The sequence below is a fragment of the Pangasianodon hypophthalmus genome, chromosome 6 (genome assembly GCF_027358585.1).
Source record: "Pangasianodon hypophthalmus isolate fPanHyp1 chromosome 6, fPanHyp1.pri, whole genome shotgun sequence".
Taxonomy (NCBI): Eukaryota; Metazoa; Chordata; class Actinopteri; order Siluriformes; family Pangasiidae; genus Pangasianodon; species Pangasianodon hypophthalmus.
The window spans coordinates 439,379-466,943 of record NC_069715.1 but is presented as its reverse complement, the minus strand read 5'-3'; the positions used below and the strand labels follow the sequence as shown (position 1 = coordinate 466,943).

At 42.8% G+C, this 27,565-nt stretch overlaps 1 protein-coding gene across 1 annotated transcript in view; it reads left to right on the top strand.

The window, feature by feature from the left end:
* Positions 1-11,111: 11,111 nt before the first annotated feature.
* Positions 11,112-27,565, top strand: part of fbn1 (fibrillin 1) — a 91,191-nt gene continuing 74,737 nt past the window's right edge. Inside the window, 6 exon segments of the mRNA XM_053234637.1 lie at positions 11,112-11,384; positions 11,731-11,934; positions 15,432-15,514; positions 16,870-16,968; positions 17,955-18,050; positions 18,997-19,092. Coding sequence (XP_053090612.1) covers positions 11,795-11,934; positions 15,432-15,514; positions 16,870-16,968; positions 17,955-18,050; positions 18,997-19,092 — 514 coding nt within the window. The 5' untranslated portion in view covers positions 11,112-11,384; positions 11,731-11,794.

The following is a 27,565-nucleotide window of genomic DNA, read 5'->3' as shown; positions in this document are numbered from 1 at the left end:
ATCTAGCCCTCAAGTTCTTCTTACAGATTCCGAGAGACTGCCACAATCTGGCCTGTGACAGGAGAGCGGTGTCTGCACCCAGAAACCGTATCCCAGGTCTGGGAAAAGTTTACCAGGGCACAAGTGGTCATCTTCACTGATCCCAAATCAACTGTCAACTGTGGAAAGAGAGACAGAGACATAGAGAGAGAGAGAGAGAGAGAGAGAGAGATGGTCTGGTAGTCGTCATTCTCAGGTCATGACTTCAGTCTACTAATGAATATGTATCCATTTCCTCATTATACACACTGTGTGAGTGTGTGTGTGTGATGAGATCATCTGTTATTTGTCTTGGATAGTGTGTGTTGGGTGAGTCCAGTGTGACTCATTCTGTGTTTGGAAGATGAGAGTTGTAACATTGTGTCTGTGTGTGTGTTATGTTTGAGGAAGGAGACAGTAGTATTGTTTCCCGAGAAACAGAGTGGACACAGATGGAGAGTTTGGAGTGTAGGTTTTAGGGTTTGGGGAATAGGTTTTAGGGTTTGGGGTTTAGGGTTTGGGGTATAGGGGTTTAGGGTTAAGCTTTATTGTTAAGGTACAGTGGTTTTGGAAAGTATTCAGACCCCATTCAAATTCAGTTTTTGTACACTTTATTGTGTTATAGATTTAATTTAAATTTGAGTAAATTTATATTTTGGCCATTAATCTTCACACAATAATTCAGAATGACAAAGCTAAAACATGTTTTTGAATCTTTTGCAAATTTATTTAAAATCAAAAACTGAACTCTCTCATTGAGGTACATGTGAGATACATGTTCCAAACCTTTATTCAGTACTTTGTAGAAGCTTCTTCAGCAGCAGTTCCAGCTTCAAGTCTTCTTAGGAAAGTCTCTACAAGCTTTACACTCTTGGATTTGTGCAGTTTCTCCAATTCTTCCTGGCAGATCATCTCCAGCTCAATTAGATTGGATGTGGAGCGCCTATGAACCACCATTCTCTCTCCACAGATGTTCTTTGGGGTTTCCAGTCTGGGCTTTGGCTGGGCCAATCAAGGACATTCTTGGCCATATGCTTTGGGTTGTTGTCATGCTGATAGGTGAACCTTCACACAAGTCTGAGGTCATGCACATTCTGGAACAGGTTTTCTTCAAGGATTTGTCTGTATTTGGCTACATTCATTCATCCCTTACACAGTACTGACCAGTCTCCCTGTCCCTGCTTCTGAGAAGCACCCCCATTGCATGATGCTGCCATCACCATGCTTCACTGTAGAGATGGTATTAGCCAGTCGACGAGCAGTTCCTTGTTTTCTCCAGATGTAGCGCTTGGAGTTCAGCCCTAAAAATTCAGTTTTTGTCTCATCAGACCAGAGAATAGTTCCCCTTGTGTTCTCAGAATCCTTTAAATGCCTGCCATATGCCTTTTACTCAGGAGCGTCATGGTCTCGCCACTCTACTATAAAAGCCTAATTGATGGAGTATTTCTGAGACCTTCTGCCAGGTTCTTCCATCTTTGCAGAGGATTTCTGAAGTTCTGTTAGAATGGACATTGGGTTCTTGGTCACCTCCCTGACCAAGGCCCTTCTAGCCCTGTTACTGAGTTTCAGCTCTAAGAAGTCTCTAGAAATCCCACTTCTTCTATTTCACATTGATGAAGTTCACTGTGCTCCTGGGAACATTCAACACTTTAGAAATGATTTTATTCCCTTGACCACACCTGTGTCTCAACACGGAACATCTATGGAGAGTTCCATGGATTTCATGGCCTGGTTTGGTCTGACATGCACTGAGTTGTGAGAACTTTCTACATCATGTTCAACCAGGTGAATTTGCCACAGGTGGACTCCAGCCAAGTTCTAGAGACATATCAAGATAAACAAAGCAAACATGTCACACCTGAGATCAATTCAGGGAGCCTTTAGCCAAGAGGGTTGAATACTTATCTAAAGGAGAGATCTTAGTTTTTCTTCTTTAAATTACAAAAACGTTTTTTTTTCTTTATTATTATCAATTATTGTGTATAGATTAATAGCAAAAAAGTAAATTTAATCCATTTTAAATTAAATACAGTTAGATCTGGAAGTATTTGGACAATGACATAGTTGACATAGTGATTTTGCCTTTATACTCCACCACAATGGATTTGAAATAAAACAATCGAGGTCTGATCGAAGTGTAGACTTTCAGCTTTTTTTTTAAGAGGTTCCACAAAAATATGGCATTTACCATTTAGGAATTACAGCCATTTTCAGCAAAGTATCTCCATTTTCAGGGGCTCAAAGGTATTTGGACAATTGACTGATAAGAAGTTAATTGACCAGGTGCGGTCCATTCCCTCGTTACTTCAAGACAAATGAAGCAGATAAAAGGTCTGGAGTTGATATCAGGTATTGAGTTGGCATTTGGCAGCTGATTGGCTGGAGCTACCAATATGAAGTCCAAGGAGATCTCAATGCAAAGGAAGGAGGCCATCATTAGACTGAAAAACAATATAAATCTATAATAATAATAATAATAATAATAATAATAATAATAACGTTTATTTATATAGTGCCTTTACAACACCCAAGGTCGCTTTACAAGTCAGATTTAAGGAATACACATAAACATCAATATCAAAGGACAGAACACATATCAAGAGCTGAAAGTAATATACAGAGGTCGCTTACAAAGCTAGATTAGAGATGCACATACCAGCACATAACACATACCTGTACAGAGCCCACTGACAAAATAGGCTTAGAGATACAGAGAGAATTTATATGAACGTCCACAACAGGATACAGTTTACAGACTGAGAACTGAGGAGTAATATTCAGAGAAAAAATGTGTTTTTAAGAGGTTTTTGAAAGAGAGTAGGGAGGATGCTTGACGGATGTCTTGGGGAAGAGCATTCCACAATCTAGAGAGAGATAGCAAAAACCTTAGGTGTGGCCAAATTGGGTACATTCTTAAAAAGAAAGAAAGCACTGGAAGACCACGGAAGACAACTAAAGTGGATGATTGCAGAATCCTTTCCTTGGTGAAGAAAAATCCTTCATAACATCAACAGAAGTCAAGAATACTCCGGAGAAGGAAGGCGTATCATTGTCAAAATCTACAATCAAGAGACGCCTTCATGAATGTAAATACAGAGGGTTTACAACAAGGTGCAAACCACTGGGAACATTCAAGAACAGGAAAGCCAGATTAGACTTAGCCAGAAAACATCTAAAAAAGCCTCCCATGTTCTGGAATAAGATTCTTTGGACTGATGAAACCAAGATTAACTTGTACCAGAATGATGGGAAGAGAAAAGTATGGTGAAAGAAAGGAACAGCTCATGATCCAAAGTATACCACATCATGTGTCAAACATGGTGGAGGCAGTGTTATGGCATGGGCATGTATGGCTGCCAATGGAACGGGCTCGCTGGTGTTTATTGATGATGTGACTGCTGACAGAAGCAGCAGGATGAATTCTGAGGTGTATAGGGCTATACTCTCTGCTCACATTCAGCCAAATGCTACAAAACTGATAGGACGCCGCTTCACAGTGCAGGTGGATAATGACCCTAAACATACTGCGAAAGCAACTCAAGACTTTTTGAAGGCAAAGAAATGGAATATTCTTCAATGGCCAAGTCAGTCGCCTGATCTCAACCCGATAGAGCTGCTTTTCACTTACTGAAGACAAGACTGAAGGCAGAAAGACCCACAAACAAGCAGCAACTGAAGGTGTCTGCAGTGAAGGCCTGGCAAAGCATCTCCAGGGAGGAAACTCAGAATTTGAGTTTTGAGAACATGAGCTCCAGACTTCAGGCAGTCATTGACTGCAAAGGATTTTCATCCAAGTATTAAAATTATGGTTATATTTACAGTTATGTCACTTTGTCCAAATACCTTTGAGCCCCTGAAAATGGAGATACTTTGCTTAAAATGGCTGTAATTCCTAAATGGTAATACAGTAAAGTGTGCAAAATATTAAGGGGTACTTTAGCAATTTCTGAACCCACTGTATATTCAGTAGGGTAAAGAGTTTATTAAAATAATTTTTAAAAAGAATGGTTAGGGTATAGGGGTTATGAATTAGGGGTTAACGTGGCATGAGACGTTTTTAAAATAGCCAGAATAAGAGTTAGCGATGAGAGATTAAGGTATAGGGGTTAGGGGTTAGAGTATAGGGGTTAAGGGTTAGAGTATAGGGGTTAGGGGTTAGAGTATAGGGGTTAAGGGTTAGAGTATAGGGGTTAGGGGTTAGAGTATAGGGGTTAAGGGTTAGAGTATAGGGGTTAGGGGTTAGAGTATAGGGGTTAGGGGTTAGAGTATAGGGGTTAAGGGTTAGAGTATAGGGGTTAGGGGTTAGAATATAGGGGTTAGGGGTTAGAGTATAGGGGTTAGGGGTTAGAGTATAGGGGTTAAGGGTTAGAGTATAGGGGTTAGGGGTTAGAGTATAGGGGTTAAGGGTTAGAGTATAGGGGTTAAGGGTTAGAGTATAGGGGTTAGGGGTTAGAGTATAGGGGTTAGGGGTTAGAGTATAGGGGTTAGGGGTTAGAGTATAGGGGTTAAGGGTTAGAGTATAGGGGTTAAGGGTTAGAGTATAGGGGTTAGGGGTTAGAGTATAGGGGTTAGGGGTTAGAGTATAGGGGTTAAGGGTTAGAGTATAGGGGTTAGGGGTTAGAGTATAGGGGTTAGGGGTTAGAGTATAGGGGTTAGGGGTTAGAGTATAGGGGTTAGGGGTTAGAGTATAGGGGTTAAGGGTTAGAGTATAGGGGTTAGGGGTTAGAGTATAGGGGTTAAGGGTTAGAGTATAGGGGTTAGGGGTTAGAGTATAGGGGTTAGGGGTTAGAGTATAGGGGTTAAGGGTTAGAGTATAGGGGTTAGGGGTTAGAGTATAGGGGTTAGGGGTTAGAGTATAGGGGTTAGGGGTTAGAGTATAGGGGTTAGGGGTTAGAGTATAGGGGTTAAAGGACAGGAGTTAGGGATTAGGGGATAGGGTATAAGGGATTAGTGTTAGTGGACATGCGATGTGGCAATGATGGAGTGTACAGTGTGTTAGTATTAGTATTAGTCAGAGTGTTTGAAGTGAGCAGACGAGTGGGCGAGTGAAGTTCGGGAAACAGAGAGGAAACACAGTGTTCCTGTGCCAAAACACACACACATGCACATGCACAGAGGGAATTTATGGTCATGTGACACACCTGTGCTGATGTCATACTTTAATAATTGAAGCATCTCATCTGAAAACTGAACCACAAGTGTTCCTCATCACACACACACACACACATGCTGTGTGTGGGTGTGTGTGTGTGTGTGTGTGTGTGTGTGTGAGAAACCGGAACAGAATGTTTTCCAGGCCGTAGATGGTCAAAAATGTGAAGCGACACACACTCCATCCTAAACATGAAGTCCTTGGTGGGAGATCTGAAGATCTGAAGCATCGTCTCGTGCAGAAACAGAAACACACACACACACACACACACACACATACACACAAACACTGTGTGTCAGTGCACAGGAATGTCACACACACACACACACACACTTCTGTAACAAAATCCTACAACATTCCAAATTCCAAGAAGTTTAAATGAAGTGTGGTTTATCCTGCAACAGGACAACAATCTGAAACATGAAGAAAAATATTATAAAGTTAGTTTGAATACAATATAAACTATAAACTATAAACCTCTAACCCCACATCCGCACTATAGCAAGTAACAGGTGATCTTACTTTTTCTACATTATTGATGAAAATGAGAAAATTAAGATTTTCTCAATTCTATGCAAAATAAGTATGATGCTGTAAAGGAATCTCAAATGATTCCTCAGACCAATCCTATGGAGTGTGTGAACTTTAAATAAAGTTTGGAAGGAAGTAACAGAGATCATTGCTGTGTCTGGTGAGTGTACATAGCTAGTACAGTTAGCATGTTTTGTACAGTTAGCATATATGAAGCCGAGCATGTAACATGTAAATCACACAACCAAACTATATTGGAGCCAAAACAGATAAACAAGCCACGCCCACAATCAACAACAGTAGCAGTTGTTACACACTAGAAGTGACACAAGAGCTTTCTTGCCTGCCTCCAGATCTGAAACGAGGTGCACAAACTTTTGAAGGCCTTTACATATCATTTAAGTTTTTTATTATTAATATCACCACCATTTTGTTACATTTGATAATAACACAAAAAATGTCTTCTTGCTACAAATGTCATCTCTTTGTGTTCACCATTTTGTTTGTTTTTGCACGCTTTTGTGCATCCTTATGCATGCACACACACACACACGCACACACACACCCACGCGCACACACACACACACATGGATTTGATGCTTCTGTGCTTTCATGGAAGAATTTATGTGAATTTATGTGTGTTTATTTATGTGTGTGTGCCTTTTGACAGTGGTGTGTATTATTAGTAAAGAATATTAAGACCATCTGCACCGATGAATAGTTTTGATGTGTATGTGTGGTGTGTGTGTGTGTGTGTGTGTGTTTGTGTGTGTGTTTGTGTGTAGTCATAAGCAATGTTTTGAAATTATTCATCCTGTGATTAACAGCATTCATCTGTTGTTTTCCTGAATGTGGTGCCATCCTGTGAAGATGATGATGATTTACTTCTTGTTTTGTGAATACACACACACTCTTGCTCCTTCTGTGTGAGTGTGTGTGAGTGTGTTTTGAACGGGAAATGAAATAACACATACACCACACACACACACACACACACACACACACACACACACACACAAAGTGATGCCAAAACTAATAAACTGTGTGAGAATGTTTCAGTTAAACTGGCTGCCCACCCTACACACACACACACACACACACACACACACACCACAGACGTAACAGTATCTTCGTGAGTTTTGTCCGTTTTGTATTAATGCTAATAATGCTATGTTTGACCGCTAACCTTAAAATCATCTTCGGTTACTTTACTCTGAGTAATCACATGCAAATCTTTCAGACGCAGGAAAAGAATTCTGTAATATAGACCAAACAAATGTCCCCACAACATTACAACTGTCACACACACATCATCCATATAGACATAAATACCAGCCCCCCCTTGCCCCGACGCCCCTCCCCTTTGCCCCCAGCACACGCTGGAAGGTGAAGTGTTTTTGTGTCACGTGTGGGGAAAATGAGAGAACATTCCTACTGAAAGTAGGTCAGGTTTTTTGGGAGACTCCAGCAGCTCCATCTGTTCTGTCCATCCTGTAACAGAGCGGTTTCACAGGAGCGGACACACGGACACACGGGTCCCCGTTATACACAGTGTACACAGCACCGCAACATCCACACCCTTCCCCCAACACACACACACACGCACACACACACACGCACGTGTGTGTGCAGGTGGAACGGAAATAAGAGATGGTGAAACTACGACTGTCAGCTTCCTGCTTCACCTTTACAAACTCCAGCATTTTATTATCCACACATTCGTTCCCTCTGAGTTCTAGATGATCTGAGCGCTGTCTGTAGAACACAGTGAGAGAAACAGCTGTTCTGCTCCATAACAGCGTAACAATGATTTAACAATCAGTACAATGTAACAGCGTAACAATGATCTAACAATATTACACTGTAACAATATAACAATGAAGTAGCAATCATTACAATGTAACAATATAACAATGACGTAACAATCATTACAATGTAACAATGTAACAATGAAGTAACAATCATTACAATGTAACAATATAACAATGACGTAACAATCATTACAATGTAACAATATAACAATGACGTAACAATCATTACAATGTAACAATATAACAATGAAGTAACAATCATTACAATGTAACAATATAACTATGAAGTAACAATCATTACAATGTAACAATGATGTAACGATTATTATGCCGTAACAATGGTGTAACTGACATAATGCTGTAACAATGTACAATGATCTGACAATCATTACAGAAATCATTATAAGAAAGTAGCAATGACATAACAATCATTTTGCTGTAACAATGTAACAATGGTGTAACAATTATTACACTGTAAAAATTATTACAATGTAAAAATGTAACATGACATAATTATTACGCTATAACAAGGTAACAGTGACAATCATTACACTGTAACAATGTAACAACAATGTAACAGTCAATAGACTAACAATTTCAGAGTGGCATAATGATGTAACATTCATTGGTTTGTAACAATGTTACAAGTGTTACATTATGTAACAGAAGTACTGTGAGTGCCTCTGACCCCAAAGACATTTTATACAGTTTATAAAACACTAACGAAATTAACTAAATTAACTCTCAGTAACTGAATGAAGGGAACTCGACTAGGGAGTGTAGGAAAACCATATGAACTACAATAGAGGAAGTGAACTAAGAATGAAATCACTATGAGAATGAAACTAGAGGAACTAATAAGGGACCTGCAAGTTCACTGAAGATGACGAAGATGAAGACGAAGATGAAGTCTACACTAAAGCTCCTGACTCTGACTCCTCCACCATCCCACTCTCATAAATTAAAGACGCCTTTCTGCAGCTCAGACACTCAGCTCAGCTCAGAAAGGTTGTGAAATGTGCGTGTGTGTGTGTGTGTGTGTGTGTGTGTGTGTGTGTGTGTAATGTGGTGGTTTTCCCCAAACTGAACAAAAAATCCAAAAAACAAACACAGTCGCTCTCAGAGACGGAGCCGGGGTGTTAATGCGGCACTGATTTGTTTCAGGAGCCACACCCGGCACTCGTGGGAATTCTGTGTGTGTGTGTGTGTGTGTGTGTGTGTGTGTGTGTGTGTGTGTGAGAGAGAGAGAGAGAGAGAGAGAGAATGGGAATCATTATTGTAATGTAATGGTAATTTCTATATAATTATATAGAAAAGTCATAAATGTTCTCATCAGCTCCTGTAGTGGTGATGGGATGGGGTTTTATGACCTATGACACACACACACACATGATTGAACACAACCTGTGTGTGTGTGTGTGTGTGTGTGTTATTCTAATGAGCCTGTTAGAGTCATAATTCTCTCCCTCTTTACTTTATTAGCGTGACTGTATTGAGTTACTATATTAGCAAAACATTTCTGTCTGTAGCATAAATCTGTCTCTCTCTCTCTCTTTCTCTCTCTCTCTCACTCTCTCTCTCTCTCTCTCTCTCTCACTCCCTTTCTCTCACTCTCTCTCTCTCTCTCTCTCTCTCTCTCACTCCCTTTCTCTCACTCTCTCTCTCTCTCTCTCCCTTTCTCTCACTCTCTCTCTCTCTCTCTCTCTCACTCCCTTTCTCTCGCTCCCTCGCTCTTGCTGTTGTTCTCTCTGGAGATTGCATTACATTACGCAATGGCTACTACCAATTATATTTGACGACTCAAACGTTTCATTATTTTGTCGTTTCTCTTTCGTGGCTTTAGGCTTCAGAGTTTGAGTTTGGAGAACTTCGGAGTTCTGAGTTCTGTTTACTGAAGTTTTATTCGGGTTTGGCTGCGACACCGCTAGCGATGGAGTAAAAATAAACCACACTGCGCTCTCTGATGGACGACGGCGAAGGCGACAGATTGCTAAAAACAGAGTTATTAAATAATATAATGAATACTTTAAACCACACGGTGCTCTGTGATGGATGTTGGTTAAGGGGCCAAAATAGAAACGCAAAGTGGCACAAACTGAAAACAGAGATTTATTTTGAAATGATCTTTATAATCTATACTGTAGCAATGTTGAGAAGTAATTATGCGTATGGATGTTGGTTATGTAGGTTTTCTTTTTTCATGACAAATTCAGACTGCTGCCCTCTCCTGTTGTCAAGAGTTATCACTTCCACACAGACGCAGATCGTCCCGGTATCTTTACACAGACGACGCGAGGTCACAGAGACGGTCATCAGTCAGCCGCTTTTGGCACTAGTTCCTCAGCGTTGCCTCGGTGTGTCAGGGTTCTGAGAGGAAAGACGGATAACTAATCTAACAACAAGAAAAGAAAAGAAAACAGGAAACTTCCCTCATGCTCTCTAACAAAACTTGATGGAAAGGAAAGCTTTGTTAAATGATGTTAAATGTAGTGTTACAGTGCACAAAGGCATTCTATACAGTTCTGCGCTTCCAACGTTCTGGTAACAGTTTGGGGAAGAACCACTTATGGATGTGATGCTCAGGGGGGCACATACTTTTGGCCATAGAGTGTATATCTGATATACGTATATCTTTATACACAGAGTGAGAGAGACAGAGAGGGAGAGAGAGAGAGAGAGACAGAGAGAGAGAGAGAGAGAGATAGAGAGAGACAGAGAGAGGGACAGAGAGAGGGACAGAGAGAGAGACAGAGAGAGAGATAGAGAGAGAGAGAGAGAGAGAGAGAGACAGAGAGAGAGATAGAGAGAGAGAGAGAGACAGAGAGAGAGATAGAGAGATAGAGAGAGAGAGAGAGACAGAGAGAGAGATAGAGAGAGACAGAGAGAGAGAGATAGAGAGATAGAGAGAGATAGAGAGAGAGATGACTACATACAGTGCAAAATCAGATGAGAAATTCTCATTAACAAACAAACAAACAAACAAACAAACAAACAAATAAATAAATAAATAAATAAATACTACATGGGAAGTGATTAGTTCATGCTGTTTGTCCCGCAAATATGAATATTTATATTTCTAACCACGTTAACGTGTACAATTTAAAATTCTGTAAGAAAAAAATAACAAAATTGAAAATATTTTTATTGCATGACAAAAAATACGAAAGAAGTCACACGCTACTGGAACCAATTTTACTTCTTTTGCCTTTTAACCCCAATTTTTTTTTTTTTCACACAGGGAAAAGACAAGCTTGCCATCCGTACAAACTATAGCAGATGGATCAAATTTACTGAATCAACTCTTTTGAACTAACTGAATCATACTCTTTATTGCATGATTCTTTATTGTAAGATGAACTGAATCAGTGAGTCAGTGAGTCAGTGAGTCAGTGAGTCGTAATGGTTCATTTCCACAGGAATGTTCTGTGAGTTTATAATAAAGCGCTGTGATGCTGCTGTTGTGTACAAAACAGAGAAAGATACAAATTCATAATTCAGTTATGGAAATATAGAGTGTGAGAAAGGAAAGAAAAGAGAAGAAAAGGGAGTGTTTCTGGGAGGAGAAGAGTGACGAGGAGGAGGAGGGATGAAAGAGAAAGTTCAGCAGAGAGAGGGAGAGAAGGAGAGAGAGAGAGGGAGAGAGAGAGGGAGAGCTGGAGAAAGTCAAACTCTCAGCTCATCCTGCACAAAAGCTTTTAGAGCAGTTCGAGTTCTGCGTCTCTTCACTTCACTGCTGCATGCTGATCTTCTGCCATGATTAAACTCTAGAGCTCCAGCCGAGGATCCTGCACTCTTCTTTCTCTCCTCGTCCTTCTTTTCTCCAGCTGGTTTTATATCAGACAGAGGAGAGACACACAGGCTGCTGCAGGGAGGTACAGTAACATCCAGCTGTTTTCTTCTTCACTCTTTCTCCTTTACTTTTACACTTTGGTTTGTTAGTGTGTGTAAAAGCTGTTTAGACTTGAATGTTGGATGTTGGATGTTGGATGATCTCACACAGAGCTGAACTTGCTCCTACATCTGTTTGCACTTCTTATGCAAATCCTGCACTGCTGATTTCTGCTGATTTTGGCTCATTTGGCTGCTGGGCTTCTTGCATTCCTCAACGTTCTGTTTTTTTCTTTTTACTCAGTAAAAAAAGTTTCAGTGCAGTTTGATGGCTGGTTTGTTCTGCAGCAAATAAAATCTTACTGTGTTATTTTTTGTGTTTTCATGCAGATCTGATCCGGATCGTCCCTGAGCTGCGTTTTCTTTTTATAAAGTGGATTATCAGAGGGGCAGGATGTGGTGGCTGAGGTTGTTGATTTTGGGATTTTGGTCAGCTCTTGTGGTGCTTGGCGCGACTGAAGATGCCAAACCGGAGCAGAAGGAAGTCAGCAGGACCAAACGCAGAGGAAACACGGGACAGCTTGGCCTCAAGGGGTAACAACACTGTTAACTCTTTAAATAGCAAGAAGTTTTCATTTAAAATCCACTAGTTTGTCGTGTCTTCATCTCACTGATGATCGAGATAAACACTCCTGAAGGAAACGGAGCACTGAAGCTGGAGAGAAATGAGATTACATAAACATAAACATTCTGCTTTAGATTTCAGGAAAATAAATCTGAATACGGTTTTATAAGTGATAGCTTGTGTTCATTAGAGTAACTGTGTTAAGTGCATGAAGTATTTGTATTATCTTTCTGAGTTTATTAAAAACTTATTTGTGCTAATCTCAAGTGTTTATTTATTTCTTACATTTAATCCTCAGGAAGTACAGTGGGTTAGCCTGTGTATAAAGCGCTGCTGTCAGAATGGTTTGGAAATGAATTAGAGTTCCTAGAACATTGCGTATTGAAGAACTTTTGTTACGACTTTTTGCAGAACGACCTGCTGCTCATTTACACACTGTTTTTGTGTTACATTATTACGTTTTATTAAGACAGAACACTGCAGGAACTTTCTTAAGGCTACAAACTAAATCTGTTGAATGTATCAGTAAATATTCTGCTGATGTTCTGAGCTAGCTGAGATCTCGTATAACTCTGGCGAGGTTGAATAAATGGTTAAAATGGTCCAAGAATCTGGTTCTGGTTTGAAGTTCCCCTGTAGTTTACTCTGTGTTTTTATTCGAGCCCCAGTGACTGTTGTTCATTCAGGTTTTATAGGCGTTCCTGTTTTTCTAATGAAATAGAGAGGTGATATATTGAGGAATGGCATTGAGTGGAATGTTCTGGAACATTTTTGCTTTATTCCAACTGAACTCAGTGATCTAGTACCTGGCCTACCTGCGACAGGTGTGTGAGAGGTGGATTACAGTCAAACACAGAACACGGATCTACAGAATGATGGATTTGATCCATTTCTCATCCGTGTTGTCAATAGTGTCAGTCACATGAATGTTGTATTCTAAGGAAGTTCTTGGTCCATTTAAGAATCTCAGATAAGCTGAGGTTGAGTTTATATACACTCCTGGGCAAATAATAATAATAATAATAATGGGCCAAGCTCAAAATGGCAAAGTATTAAGCTTTTAATGGTCTTAACAACAAACAACAAATTGTTCAGGAAATCAGCAAGAATTAAACAAATAGATAAAGGAACTTGGTATGGGATAGTGTCCCCTCTAAATGCTTAAGCCTTGTGGGTAAACTTGCAGAAAGCTTCTTACAGAAAGAAGAGTCAGTGTTGTTCCATTCAGTGTTGATGCCTTCAAACAGCTGATTATTCCTGGTTAGTTTGTGTTTAATGTGAGACCAAATATCTCTATAGGGTTCAGATCTGGACTTTGACCGAGTCAAAGCATGAGCCTGATGGACTTGTTCTCAAGCCACTTTATGGTGGTGTTTGCAGTGAAGGCAGGAGCATCGTGTGGCTGAAAACAACCTTTCACTTGTGGGAAGCCTTTCTGCAATCTTCTCCTCTATTCCAAAGCATTAGGTGACTTTCCACAGTGAAGCAGCAGAAAAGGCTCCCACACCATGACACCTCTTCCTCCAGGCTTCACTGTGGTAGAGATGCTTTCACTGTTGTATTTCTCACCAGATCTTCAGAAGACACGTCTCTGGAGCATCACCATGCAGCTCAGATCATGATGCATCACTCCACACAACCCAACAATCTCTGCTCAACCCCTCGGAATCAAACCCTTCTTCCAAAAACTTCATTCTGTCTTTGATGTTTTTCTGAGACAGCAATGGCTTTTTAACAACTTCTAGACAAAACCTGCATTAGATAGCCATCAGAAAAACATTTTGGGCTCGGCCTATTGTTTTGCCCAGGAGTGTAAAGATGACTTCTTCTGACTACAGTGTGACACGCCCCCTCCTCGACACATCTACTCTATACATTTGTTTCTACCTGCCAAATTTCTGACAAATTCCCTCGTCTGAACATGTGCTGCTCTTCAAAAGGTCATTAAAATTCTAACTGAGGTTCAGTGGAGTGATGTGAGTGTTTATTTATCATGAACAGCTGGCTTGCTTATCAGCCTGGTCCAGATGTTTCAGACTGTGATGTTTACATGATTATTATCTCTGACTCAGACACGGGCATCATGATGAGAGTCTCACACACCACTGTGTGTGTTGCTGCCATAGTGAAAAGCACTTTGTCAACGATTACAATTTATTATTTATTAAAGAATGCCACAGCATACTTTTTATCCATTTATAGCTACTTTTACTGTTGTGGAATGTCAGTGAAGCAAGTTAGTTCCTGTTGTCACTTACGTTATAGCAGCTATAAACAGTTGTTCCCTCACCAGCCTCTCTTTTTTCTTTTAATAAGACAAAAACGCAGCTTGTTCCGCATGTTACTGAGAAACCACAAAGAAGCGTAAACTCCTCTGTCCTGAAGACGTCGGAAAACTGTGATTTAGGAGCTGCACTACTGGCAGAGCTGCTGTTAAGCGATCTCAGTGGTTTAATGGTTTGTATCTCAGCATCTGATTGTTGTGAAGTCTGATTTTAGGACATTTTAGTTGTTGATGTACGTGTAGCTGTGGTCAGAGGAACACCACAGTCACTGAACTGTCCTGTCTGAGTCTCTGAGGAAGGTCTTTAACATTAACTGTTTGCTAATTTAGCTAAATAATCCCAAACTATGCATTCATGGTTGAGATGTATGCTACCTCTTGGTAAAATTATTCATAAACATGGTATTAGCTTCCACTGTTGTGCTGATGACACACATCACACATTGTATGTTTCAGCAAAGCCAGATGACCATGTGTACAATGTGTAAAGGACATTAGACACTGGATGTTTATTAACTTCCTTTTACTTAATTCTGGCAAGACAGATGTACTTGTACTAGGACCACATGCAGCTAGAAGTAAGCTTTCTGATTATAAAAATCTAACTAGTAAACAACTGAAAGCTAACCTAGCAAACATAGGTAGGTGGGATGTTGGGATGTTGGGGCTTCCAGGGGGGTCAATTAATATTGGAGAATTCATAACGCCTTCACACCTGTCAATCATTCCAGCAGTCAATTGGCTCATCTGCTGTTTTTATTAAAAGATCGCTCTTTTGGCGTGTTTTTGAGCGATAACTCAAAATGCAGATCAAACTGCGTGAAGTTTGGCAGGACTGGTAGGATTGTTGGTCTCCAGGCCTGGATTGTGACACATTCCTGTTCCAGCCTTGTTATGTAAGAACACAGTGTGACTGCAGATAATCAAATTGGTTTGGAAAAAAACACAATGTCCTTGATTCGATTTGATGATTCAACTCTGAAAGCATGCAGCTAACTGAGTCATAAATGCACATGTAATGAAGTGCGTTCATTCAGACGAGTGTGTAAGAGCGAGAGTGTGAGGTGTTACGTGCAACACATATTAATGCTGGTTAAAAATAACATGTATGTTCATTATATCAAATAAATACCTCTTCCTTAAAAGACCTAATTAATTTTTTTTAAATGTCCTTTTCTGCAGCCCAAATGTGTGTGGAACACGACAACACTCGTACTGCTGTCCTGGATGGAAAACACTCACCGGAGGGAACCAGTGTATTGTCCGTAAGTGCTAAAGATCTGTTAATATATATATATATATATATCAAATGACTAAATAACTGGACTCAAATCACACACTGTGCACTAACACCTCAGACTGAGCACTAACACGTTCCACAACTGATCATCTTAGAACCAAAAACAGTGTCAGAAGCTCTCAGGTCACGGATTCTTCTGATAGCTCCAACCCTCTGTTAGCTCCAACCCTCTGATAGCTCCAACCCTCTGATAGCTCCAACCCTCTGATAGCTCCAACCCTCTGATAGCTCCAACCCTCTGTTAGCTCCACCACCAGCAAGCTGCACAGCAAGGGGTTAAGAAGATGTCCAGGGCTCCACATTTCTTCACTCAATGCTTCTATTACATCTTCTGTGCCATGTCCTTGACACAAATCTGCATCCCACAGAAAGATGTGATTTATGTGCCGTTTGCCTTTATTGATTCTGTTGAGATGGAAACGTATTGTGATGATGTTTTTTCCTCCAGGTCTGAATAGAGCGCTGCGTTTCTCAGGAAGGCCGTCGTGGGCTTTGTGCTGGTGTTGTGTGCTGGCTGACGGCCTGATTGTTTATATTGTTCAGCAGCTGAAAGTGAGGAAGTGTGGGGTCGCGATCTGCATCACTACAATCAGAAACATTTTATTCACCAGATGGACAGAGGAGAAGGAGCTGACTTGGCTCACTAACCATAAACACCAAATCCTGAACTTAAATCTTAACTTTGACTCTAAATCCAAAATTCTTCTGTTCTGTGGTTTGTTGAATTATTTTGAAAATGCTACTTTTTACAGGCAGTCACGTCAGCTGGGCTTTTTCTAAACAGCCAACAGATGCAGTAATTAAACAAATCAAATCCATAATTGCGTAAGCCAAAAAACCCGGCTGAAATAACGGAGAAACCCTGGAGACACTAAAAGTCTCAGAACTTTGGTATTTCAGAATTTCAGAAGATAGAATGTCAAAAGTCAGCATTCAGAATAAACATGAAAAAAACTTGCCTGGAAATAAACAGTTCATTTGAGCATTACAGGACACAAGAATGCAAAAAAAGGAGTTTGCATTCCTGTACAAGAGCACAAGAGCTGTGAACTTTAAACAGTTTTCAACCTCGGAAGTGTTGGCCAATAGAACACAAAAACACGAGACTGTAGAGTTTACAAACACATCAGGAAAACTCAAAGAAGCTAAGCAGCAAGTTACTGACCTCCATCAGCTCCACATCAAACCATGACACAGGTGAACCGGGGGCGGAGCCTAATCTCTCTCTCTCTGTCTCTCTCCATCTCTCTCTTTCTCTCTCTCTCTCTCTCTCTCTCTCTCCTGGTCTGTCTGTTTCTGTCTCACTCTCTCTCTCTCCAGCAATCTGCCGTAGTTCCTGTGGTGACGGATTTTGTTCCAGACCAAACATGTGCACCTGCCCAAATGGACAGATCGCTCCATCCTGTGGCTCCAAATCAGGTGTGTGTGTATGTGTGTGTGTGTGTGTGTGTGTGTGAGTTTTTGAAGAATGTTTTATTTCTTGTGTCAGTGTATTTGTCAGGAATTATTTTCTGGCAGAGCCTCTCTGTGCAAAATTAATTTGCCGTCCAATCCTAATTCCTGCCTCATGTATGATGTCATTTCCTGTCCATTACCTCATCTCTTCTGGGATTCAGTGAGTTCAGAGTGCAATCCAAAACCAATCTGTAACCCCTACACCCAAGATCCTTCTACAATCCTGAGCTTCTTAGCTTTTCACTGGATGCTTTAGACCTTGATGTCTTGGACTGAGAGTGAGGTGATGAGTGTTAAATCAGGGAAAATAAATATGACACACTCGGTCCTGAGAGACTTTGGAAGTTAGACCTGTTTGCTTGGCGTTAGTTTTACGCAGGGAGCTGAAAATGATCTCTGCTTTCAGACGAACCCAAGGACGAGCCGATAGCTTTAGTCCCAACCGCATAAACATCTCTGTGATTCTACAAGCAGATGTCTATTGCTATTGAAAATATTTAGTCATCTCCGTGTGCACATCCACACAGCGCTAAAATATTTCCCATATTCATGAAATGGACGCTTTTAAAAATCAGAAAAATGGCTGTTGAGGGTCGTATCTCATTGCTTCCATACTGTATTTCCTACAAGTGGTATTTCTTGTAGAATAATAGATGAAAAGAAAAAAGTGGTCTATCTATTAAATAAACTCTTAAAGCCTGATGACGTATAAATCCTCACCTTATATTCACTTATGCCACAATATCATGATATCAATTTTAATAAATAAACACATGATGTCATGATGTCAGTATCTGTGACACAAACATCTGGATTTGTACAAAAAAACCTGCAGATATTTTATTACAGTCCTCACCCTGAGAAATGAACATCCATATATTCAGTGTGTTTAGGATTACGTGTGTGTGTGTGTGTGTGTGTTTGTCTTTAATATATTTCCTCTGTTGCAGTTCAAAACTGTAATATTCGCTGTATGAACGGAGGAACGTGTGCTGAAGATAACTGTCTGTGTCAGAAAGGCTACACCGGAGCTCACTGCGGCCAGCGTAAGGAAAAGCTCATCATCAACACCTTTCATTCATACTGTGAACTCTACATTACCCATAATGCACTCCGTTATTAATGCGATCAGATCGACTGAGACATTAAAGCCTTTCTTAACCAATGATTTAAAAATATCAAAGTTATCTTCAAACCATGTGATTAAAGAATTATTAATCCCTGACTGATATTATAGTATCTGTGCTGTCAATACTTTACCTATAACACCTGCACTGTTGCCATGGGAACCTCCTCAGCTATGTTTCCATGGAATATAATAATCTATAAGTTTGTAAAGTTGAACACTGTTTATAAACCTGTAAGAATCCCATAATTTCACATAGAAAGTCTGATATATAGAAATATTTTCATGCCATGGATATAGCTAAGTTTTTTCTTTTCATGACTTGTGTAAATTAGCTCCACCCCCAGCCTTTTCCTTAAAAGGAAACTCATTAGGCTTTAGGTTTCGATAGTGGGAGCGGGCTTGGTTTATGCGAACAGAGGTTTGCTTAAATTTTTAAACAGTTTATAAACAAAATGGTGTCAGGTGTTAATTCTACTGTTCACTAACATCTCACTGAGATTGCTAATTTAAAAGGTGTTAAAAAAGCAGTGAAGATGATGAATAATCAGTGATGAATAAACATGCCATGTTACTGTTAGCTACTCGTTGCACTCTGACAGGATTCACAAGATTCTTGTTGTCATGGTAACATATATGCTAAATCTATCAGATCAGATTCCTAAATTTGGTTTAGGTTACATGTAGTATGTAAAGCAACAGATTTTATTTTAAACAGATTAGCGAGTTTAGAGTGATTTGGAATCTTTGATCAGATTGAAGTCATTAACATCATCATGACTTTGTCAACAGTAATGCAATAATTAAGTCTACACAGATCAATAATGCTGTACTGTGTGTGTGTGTGTGTGTGTGTGTGTGTGTAGCGGTGTGTGAGTCGGGATGTTTGAACGGAGGAAGGTGTGTTGCTCCAAACCGCTGTGTGTGTACATACGGATTCACCGGAGCTCAGTGTGAACGAGGTAAGACTCAGCACTTCTTACATCATGAATGTTCAACCTTTATCCTTTTTCTGTGATGTTTCCATGGTGACACTGATGTAGCTTGTTGTCATAGTGCTTTGATAGTCATATAGTTTGTTGCCATCGTGCTGTGATGCTGATGTTGTTTATTTCCATAGTACTATGACACTAATGGAAGTTGTTGACATAGTACTGATGTAGTTAGTTTCCGAAACGCTGTAATACTGATGTTGTTTGTTGCCACAGTGCTGTGGCAGGTTATCTGAAGTAAAGTGACTTGTGGCCAAGTGTGGTGAGCAATACTCGGAATTTGCGTTCTGCATTTAAACCCATCCAAGTGCACACACACACCGTGAATACACACACACACCGTGAACACACACCCGGAGCAGTGGGCAGCCTTTTTTTTGCTGCGGCGCCCGGGGAGCAGTTGGGGGTTCGGTGCCTTGCTCAAGGGTCTCACCTCAGTGGTGGTATTGAGGGTGGGAGAGAGCGCTGGTCATTCACTCCCCCACCTACAATCCCTGCAGGACCTGAGACTCGAACCCACAACCTTCAGGTTCACCTTCGGGCTGCAAGAGTGGAGGAGTGAAGGATGTGGAGTAGGAGTGAGGGGGTGTGGTGTAGGAGTGAGGGGTGTGGTGTAGGAGTGATGGGTGTGGTGTAGGAGTGTAGAGTGTAGTTTAGGAGTGAGGGGTGTGGTGTAGGAGTGAGGGGTGTGGTGTAGGAGTGAAAGGGAGTGGTTTAGGAGTGAGGGGGTGTGGTGTAGGAGTGAAGAGTGTGGTTTAGGAATGAGGGGTTTGGTGTAGGAGTGAGGGGTGTGGAGTAGGAGTGAGGGGGTGTGGTGTAGGAGTGAGGGGTGTGGTGTAGGAGTGATGGGTGTGGTGTAGGAGTGTAGAGTGTAGTTTAGGAGTGAGGGGTGTGGTGTAGGAGTGAGGGGTGTGGTGTAGGAGTGATGGGTGTGGTTTAGGAGTGAGGGGTGTGGTGTAGGAGTGATGGGTGTGGTTTAGGAGTGAGGGGTGTGGTGTAGGAGTGATGGGTGTGGTGTATGAGTGAGGGATGTTGTGTAGGACTGAAGGATGTGGAGTAGGATTGAAAGGGTGTGGTGTAGGATTGGGAGGGAGTGGTGTAGGAGTGAAGGGGTGTGGTTCAAGTTCAAGTTCAAGTGTAGTTTATTGTCATTTCAGCCATGTACAAGTACATAGTGAAACGAAACAACGTTTCTCCATGAGACGACACAGAACAACACAGAACTACAAGGGACTACGTAATTTATACAATAAAGTGCACAAGTGCAAACACGTACAGACAGCACAAGACAGTACACAAGAGTACAAGACAGTACAGTGACTACTGGGACAGACAATGGGCGCAGTAAGTCCCAGTGCAGCGCTAATCAGCACACAGTTCTGTTTAAAAGTGAACCCAGTGACAATAGTGCAAAGAGTACAAGAGTACAATACAAGCAGCTGAAATAGTGTAAACATAAGAGTAGCAGCCTATGAACAGTATAATATAATGAGTATTGTAGCAGCATAAACATGTGCAAAAAAATTGCAGAGTGGATGAAGGATGCTCAGTTATGTGTGTCTATACATGTATGTGTGTGTGTTCAGTCCAGTTTCTCTATCCATTAGGCCACGACTGCCCGCGATATTTATTTATTTATTTATTTATTTATTTATTTATTTATTTATTTTCCATAGTGCTGTGACAGTGACTTAGGTTGTTGCCACAGCAATAGTGGGATAATGGGCTAATTCTGGAACACATGGGTTCAAAATATCTGCTAGTGTTGGTTCTAGTAATCATATAGCCTGGAGAACATGGGTTGTGGAGGGTGCCAATTCTGAAGAATACTATATGTGGTCTAGACAATGTTGGTTCTAGAGAGCATTGACTCTGGAGAGTGGGGCTCTTGGAATCATATGCTCTCAAGTGCATGTGCTGTAGAGAATGTAGATTCTGACTAGGGAAGGTTCTGAAGAAGATACGATATGGAGAACTTGGGTTCTAAAAAGGATGGTGGCTCAAGCAGTCAGGGTTTCAGACAACATATGGTTGGGAGAATGTGTTTCTTTTGAGAACTCTGGCTCTGTTCATGATGTTGGTTCTGGAGGCTCTATATTCTGGAGAGGAATCTAGAGGGCATGTGTCTTAGCAAACTTTAATTATAGATATGGTGCTGGTTCTGGAGATTGTAGGTTTTGGTGAATACGGTATCTGGAGGCTGTGGGTTCTGGTTAGTATATGACTTGATAAGTATGGGTCAGTTCTGATAACTTGGTTTCTGAACATAGGTTCTGAAGAAGGTGGTGAAGGTACAGAGAGTGTGGAGATAGTTCATGTCTCTTAGAGAACTTTTGGAGAATGTGGGATCGGAAGAACTGATAGTCTGGGCACAATGAGTTCTGAAGAATGTAATGTCTGGAAGAAGGTGTGTTTTTGATTATGTGGAGTTCTTGAGATGCTATGGTTTGGCAGAATGAGATCCGGAGAACATGGGATTTGTAGAGTCCTGGATTTGGAGACAACAGTACATGTTCCTGATTGTTATGAGTTTCAGAGCGTACATGGTCTGGAAAGCATATCATCTAGAGTCCATGAAAAATGTGAGTTCTTGAGTAACTATGTTTCAGCAGTGTGTTTTCTATAATGTGGTTCAAGATTGTGCTTTGAGGGTCATGATGAGTAGAGTCTGGAGAACATGGGTTCTGGAGCGGAGTGATTTGGATAATACAGATTGGGAACGTGGTCCTGGAGTTCTCTTTTGTCCTGATTAGAAGGTTCTGCTTGTGCAGATGAGTTCTTGCGTGTGTATCTTTGAGACAGTGAGACAATGCACAGGCCTCCATTGTGTTTTTTCAGCTTGTTTTTTCCCCAAGCTTCTTTTTGAGTTCTGTCATGTGTTTGGACCCGTCCCTCCATACAGACTCTATTTAATACAGATGTGCCGTAACAGGGTGTGTGAGCAAGAGATACACTGCTGTGTTTGTTTGGTACCATGTGCTTTTCATTACAATACATATTTACATAGAAATGCCCAAAACAAACCACGTCTGTCTCTATGAGGCCAGAACATTCAGTTTCACCATGAGAAATTAAACTGGAGTGTGTTTCAGGGGGAGTGTGTTCAGGAGGAGTGTGTTCAGGAGGAGTGTGTTCAGGAGGAGTGTGCAGCAGGAATGAGTTTTTGGAAGGGAACTTCAGGAGTATATATTCAGGTGTGTGTTTTATGAGTGTGTTCCAGGATTGTTTACTGAGGAGTATGTTTCAGGAGTGTGCTTTTAGGAGTTTGTTTCAGTTGGGAGCTTCAGGAGTGTGTTTTCGAGGGTGTGTTTGGAGTGTTTATGAAAAAGTGTTTATTTAGGAGTATGTTTCAGTGAACTTTAAGAGTGCGTTTTCAGGAGGAGTGCATAACTATAGTGTGTCTTCCAGGATGTTGTGTTCAGGAGGAGTGTGCAGAGGAGTGTGCATTTAGTTGTGTATATTCAGTAGTGTGTATTCAGGAATGCATTTTCTGGAATGTGGTTCTATCAAAATTGTGCATTCCCTATAAAATAAGGATTGAGACAGCTTGTTAACAGCCTGTGTGTATTTCTGTCCCCAAGCGTGTGTGTGTGTGTGTGTGTGTGTGTGTTTGTCTTTGGCTCCATCCTGTCCGAGCATGACGTTCCAGATTGTTTGGTTATTTGGCATCACTCCCTTTCTCCTAAAGGGAACACTATTGTTCCTCACACTGTTTACAACACACACATGCCTTGACACACACACACACACACACACACACACACCACTGAGTTACAAACATTACAGACAAAGAGTGGAGGAGTGAAGGATGTGGAGTAGGAGTGAGGGGGTGTGGTGTAGGAGTGAGGGGTGTGGTGTAGGAGTGATGGGTGTGGTGTAGGAGTGTAGAGTGTAGTTTAGGAGTGAGGGGTGTGGTGTAGGAGTGAGGGGTGTGGTGTAGGAGTGAAAGGGAGTGGTTTAGGAGTGAGGGGGTGTGGTGTAGGAGTGAAGAGTGTGGTTTAGGAATGAGGGGTTTGGTGTAGGAGTGAGGGGTGTGGAGTAGGAGTGAGGGGGTGTGGTGTAGGAGTGAGGGGTGTGGTGTAGGAGTGATGGGTGTGGTGTAGGAGTGTAGAGTGTAGTTTAGGAGTGAGGGGTGTGGTGTAGGAGTGAGGGGTGTGGTGTAGGAGTGATGGGTGTGGTTTAGGAGTGAGGGGTGTGGTGTAGGAGTGATGGGTGTGGTTTAGGAGTGAGGGGTGTGGTGTAGGAGTGATGGGTGTGGTGTATGAGTGAGGGATGTTGTGTAGGACTGAAGGATGTGGAGTAGGATTGAAAGGGTGTGGTGTAGGATTGGGAGGGAGTGGTGTAGGAGTGAAGGGGTGTGGTTCAAGTTCAAGTTCAAGTGTAGTTTATTGTCATTTCAGCCATGTACAAGTACATAGTGAAACGAAACAACGTTTCTCCATGAGACGACACAGAACAACACAGAACTACAAGGGACTACGTAATTTATACAATAAAGTGCACAAGTGCAAACACGTACAGACAGCACAAGACAGTACACAAGAGTACAAGACAGTACAGTGACTACTGGGACAGACAATGGGCGCAGTAAGTCCCAGTGCAGCGCTAATCAGCACACAGTTCTGTTTAAAAGTGAACCCAGTGACAATAGTGCAAAGAGTACAAGAGTACAATACAAGCAGCTGAAATAGTGTAAACATAAGAGTAGCAGCCTATGAACAGTATAATATAATGAGTATTGTAGCAGCATAAACATGTGCAAAAAAATTGCAGAGTGGATGAAGGATGCTCAGTTATGTGTGTCTATACATGTATGTGTGTGTGTTCAGTCCAGTTTCTGAGTATTGGAGGTATGTGTGTGTGTTCCTTCCTTCAGTCCGGTTTCTGAGTATTGAGGAGTCTGATGGCATGGGGGAAGAAACTGTTGCACAGTCTGGTCGTGAGGCCCGAATGCTTCGGTACTGTTTACCAGACGGCAGGAGGGTGAAGAGTGTGTGAAAGAGGGGTGTGTGAGAGGGGTGTGTGGGGTCATCCACAATGCTGGTGGCTTTGCAGATGCACCATGAGGTGTAAATGTCTGTGATGGAGGGACGAGAGACCCCAATGATCTTCTCAGCTGTCCTCACTATCCGCTGCAGGGTCTTGCGATCCAAGACGGTGCAATTCCCAAACCAGGCAGTGATGCAGCTGCTCAGGATGCTCTCGATAGTCCCTCTGTAGAACATGGTGAGGATTGGGGGTGGAAGATGTGCTTTCCTCAGCCTTTGCAGAAAGTACAGGCACTGCTGGGCTTTCTTCGTTATGGAACTGGTGTTGAGTGACCAGGTGAGGTTCTCCGCCAGGTGAACACCAAGAAACTTGGTGCTCTTGACGATCTCCACGGAGGAGCCATCGATGTCCAGCGGAGAGTGGTCACTCTGTGCTCTTCTGAAGTCAACAACCATCTCTTTAGTTTTGTCCACGTTCAGGGACAGGTTGTTGGCAGTCCATTAGCCGCTGCACCTCCTCTCTGTATGCTGACTCGTCGTTCTTGCTGATGAGACCCACCACGGTCGTGTCATCGGCGAACTTGATGATGTGGTTCGAGCTGTGCGTTGCTACACAGTCGTGAGTCAGCAGAGTGAACAGCAGTGGACTGAGCACACAGCCCTGTGGGGCCCCAGTGCTCAGTGTGGTGGTGTTGGAGATGCTGTTCCCGATCTGGACTGACTGAGGTCTCCCAGTCAGGAAGTCCAGGATCCAGTTGCAGAGGGAGGTGTTCAGGCCCAGCAGGTTCAGCTTTCCAATCAGGTGCTGAGGAATGATTGTGTTGAATGCTGAACTGAAGTCTATGAACAGCATTCGAACATAAGTGTCTTTATACTCCAGGTGGGTGAGGGCCAGATGGAGGGTGGTGGTGATGGTGCCATCTGTTGAGCGGTTGGGGCGGTAAGCGAATTGCAGGGGGTCCAGTGAGGAGGGCAGCATGGTCTTGATGTGCCTCATGATGAGCCTCTCGAAGCACTTCATGATGATAGGTGTAAGTGCAACGGGACAGTAGTCGTTGAGGCAGGACACTGGAGACTTCTTTGGCATGGGGATGATGGTGGTGGCCTTGAAGCACGTCGGAACAATGGTGCTGCTCAGGGAGGTGTTGAAGATGTCCGTGAAAACATCTGCCAGCTGGTCTGCTGGTCTGGTGTAGGAGAGAGGGGTGTGGTGTAGGAGTGAGGGATGTGGTGTAAGATTGAGGGGTGTGGTGCAGGAGTGAGGGATGTGGCATAGGATTGAAAGGGTGTGGTGTAGGATTGAGAGGGAGTGGTATAGGAGGGAAGGTTGTGATGTAGGAGTGATGGGTGTGGTTTAGGAGTGAAAGGGTGTGGTGTATGAGTGAGGGATGTGGAGTAGGAGTGAGGAGAGTGGTGTAGGAGTGATGGGTGTGGTGTAGGAGTGAGGGCTGTGACATAGGAGTGATGGGTGTGGTTTAAGAGTGAGGGCTGTGGCATAGGAGTGATGGGTGTGGTGTAAGAGTGAAGGCTGTGGCATAGGAGTGATGGGTGTGGTGTAGGAGTGAGGGCTGTGGTTTAGGAGTGAAAGGGTGTGGTGTATGAGTGAGGGATGTGGAGTAGGAGTGAGGAGAGTGGTGTAGGAGTGATGGGTGTGGTGTAGGAGTGAGGGCTGTGACATAGGAGTGATGGGTGTGGTTTAAGAGTGAGGGCTGTGGCATAGGAGTGATGGGTGTGGTGTAAGAGTGAAGGCTGTGGCATAGGAGTGATGGGTGTGGTGTAAGAGAAAAGAGTGTAGTGTATGAGTGAGGGGTGTGGTGTGGCAGTGAGGGGGTGTGGTGTAGGAGTGAGAGGTAGTGGTGTAGGAGTGAGGGATGTGATGTAGGAGTGAGGGGATGTGGTGTAAGAGTGAGGGGTGTGGTGTAGGAGTGAAGGGGTGTGGCATAGGATCGAAAGAGTGTGGTGTAGGATTGAGAGGGAGTGGTGTAGGAGTGAGGGTTGTGATGTAGGAGTGAAGGGGTGTGGTGTAGAAGTGAGGGATGTGATGTCGGAGTGAGGAATGTGGTGTAAGTGTGAGGGGTGTGGTGTAGGAGTGAGGGGTGTGGCATAGGATTGAAAGGGTGTGGTGTAGGATTGAGAGGGAGTGGTGTAAGAGTGAGGGGTGTGGTGTAGGAGTGAAGGGGTGTGGTGTAGAAGTGAGGGGTGTGGTGTAGGAGTGAGGGATGTGGTGTAAGAGAGAGGGGTGTGGTGTAGGAGTGGGGGTGTGGTGTATAAGTGAGGGGTGTGGTGTACGAGTGAGGGATGTGGTGTACGAGTGAGGGATGTGGTGTAGGAGTAATGGGTGTGGTGTAGGAGTGAGAGGGACTGGTGTAGGAGTGAGGGGGTGTAGTGTAGGAGTGAGGGGTGCGGTGTAGGAGTGATGGATGTTGTGTATAATTGAGGGGTGTGGTGTAGGAGTGAGGGGTGTGGTGTAGGAGTGAGGGGATGTGGTGTAGGGGAGAGGGGGGTATGGTGTAAGAGACAAGAGTGTGGTGTAGAAGTAAGGGATGTGGTGTAGGAGTGATGGGTTTTGTGTATAATTGAGGGGTGTGGTGTAGGAGTGAGGGGATGTGGTGTAGGAGTGAGAGGGACTGGTGTAGGAGTGAGGGGGTGTAGTGTAGGAGTGAGGGGTGTGGTGTAGGAGTGAGGGGTGTGGTGTAGTAGTGTGGGGTGTGCTGCAGGAGTGAAGGGGTGTGGTGTATAAGGGAGGGGGTGTTGTGTAGGTGTGAGGGGTGTGGTGTAGGAGTGAGGGGTGTGGTGTAGTAGTGTGGGGTGTGGTGTATAAGTGAGGGGTGTGGTGTAGGAGTGAGAGGGACTGGTGTAGGAGTGAGGGATGTGGTGTAGGAGTGAGGGATGTGATGTAGGAGTGAGTGATGTGGTGTAAGAGTGAGGGGTGTGATGTAGGAGTGAGGGGATGTGGTGTAGGAGTGATGGTTGTTGTGTAGGTGTGAGGGGATGTGGTGTAGGAGCGAGGGGGTGTTGTGTAGGTGTGAGGGGTGTGGTGTAGGAGTGAGGGTGTGGTGTAGGAGTGAAGGGGTGTGGTGTATAAGTGAGGGGTGTGGTGTAGGAGTGAGAGGGACTGGTGTAGGAGTGAGGGATGTGGTGTAGGAGTGAGGGATGTGATGTAGGAGTGAGTGATGTGGTGTAAGAGTGAGGGGTGTGATGTAGGAGTGAGGGGATGTGGTGTAGGAGTGATGGTTGTTGTGTAGGTGTGAGGGGATGTGGTGTAGGAGCGAGGGGGTGTTGTGTAGGTGTGAGGGGTGTGGTGTAGGAGTGAGGGTGTGGTGTAGGAGTGAAGGGGTGTGGTGTATAAGTGAGGGGTGTGGTGTAGGAGTGAGAGGGACTGGTGTAGGAGTGAGGGATGTGGTGTAGGAGTGAGGGATGTGATGTAGGAGTGAGTGATGTGGTGTAAGAGTGAG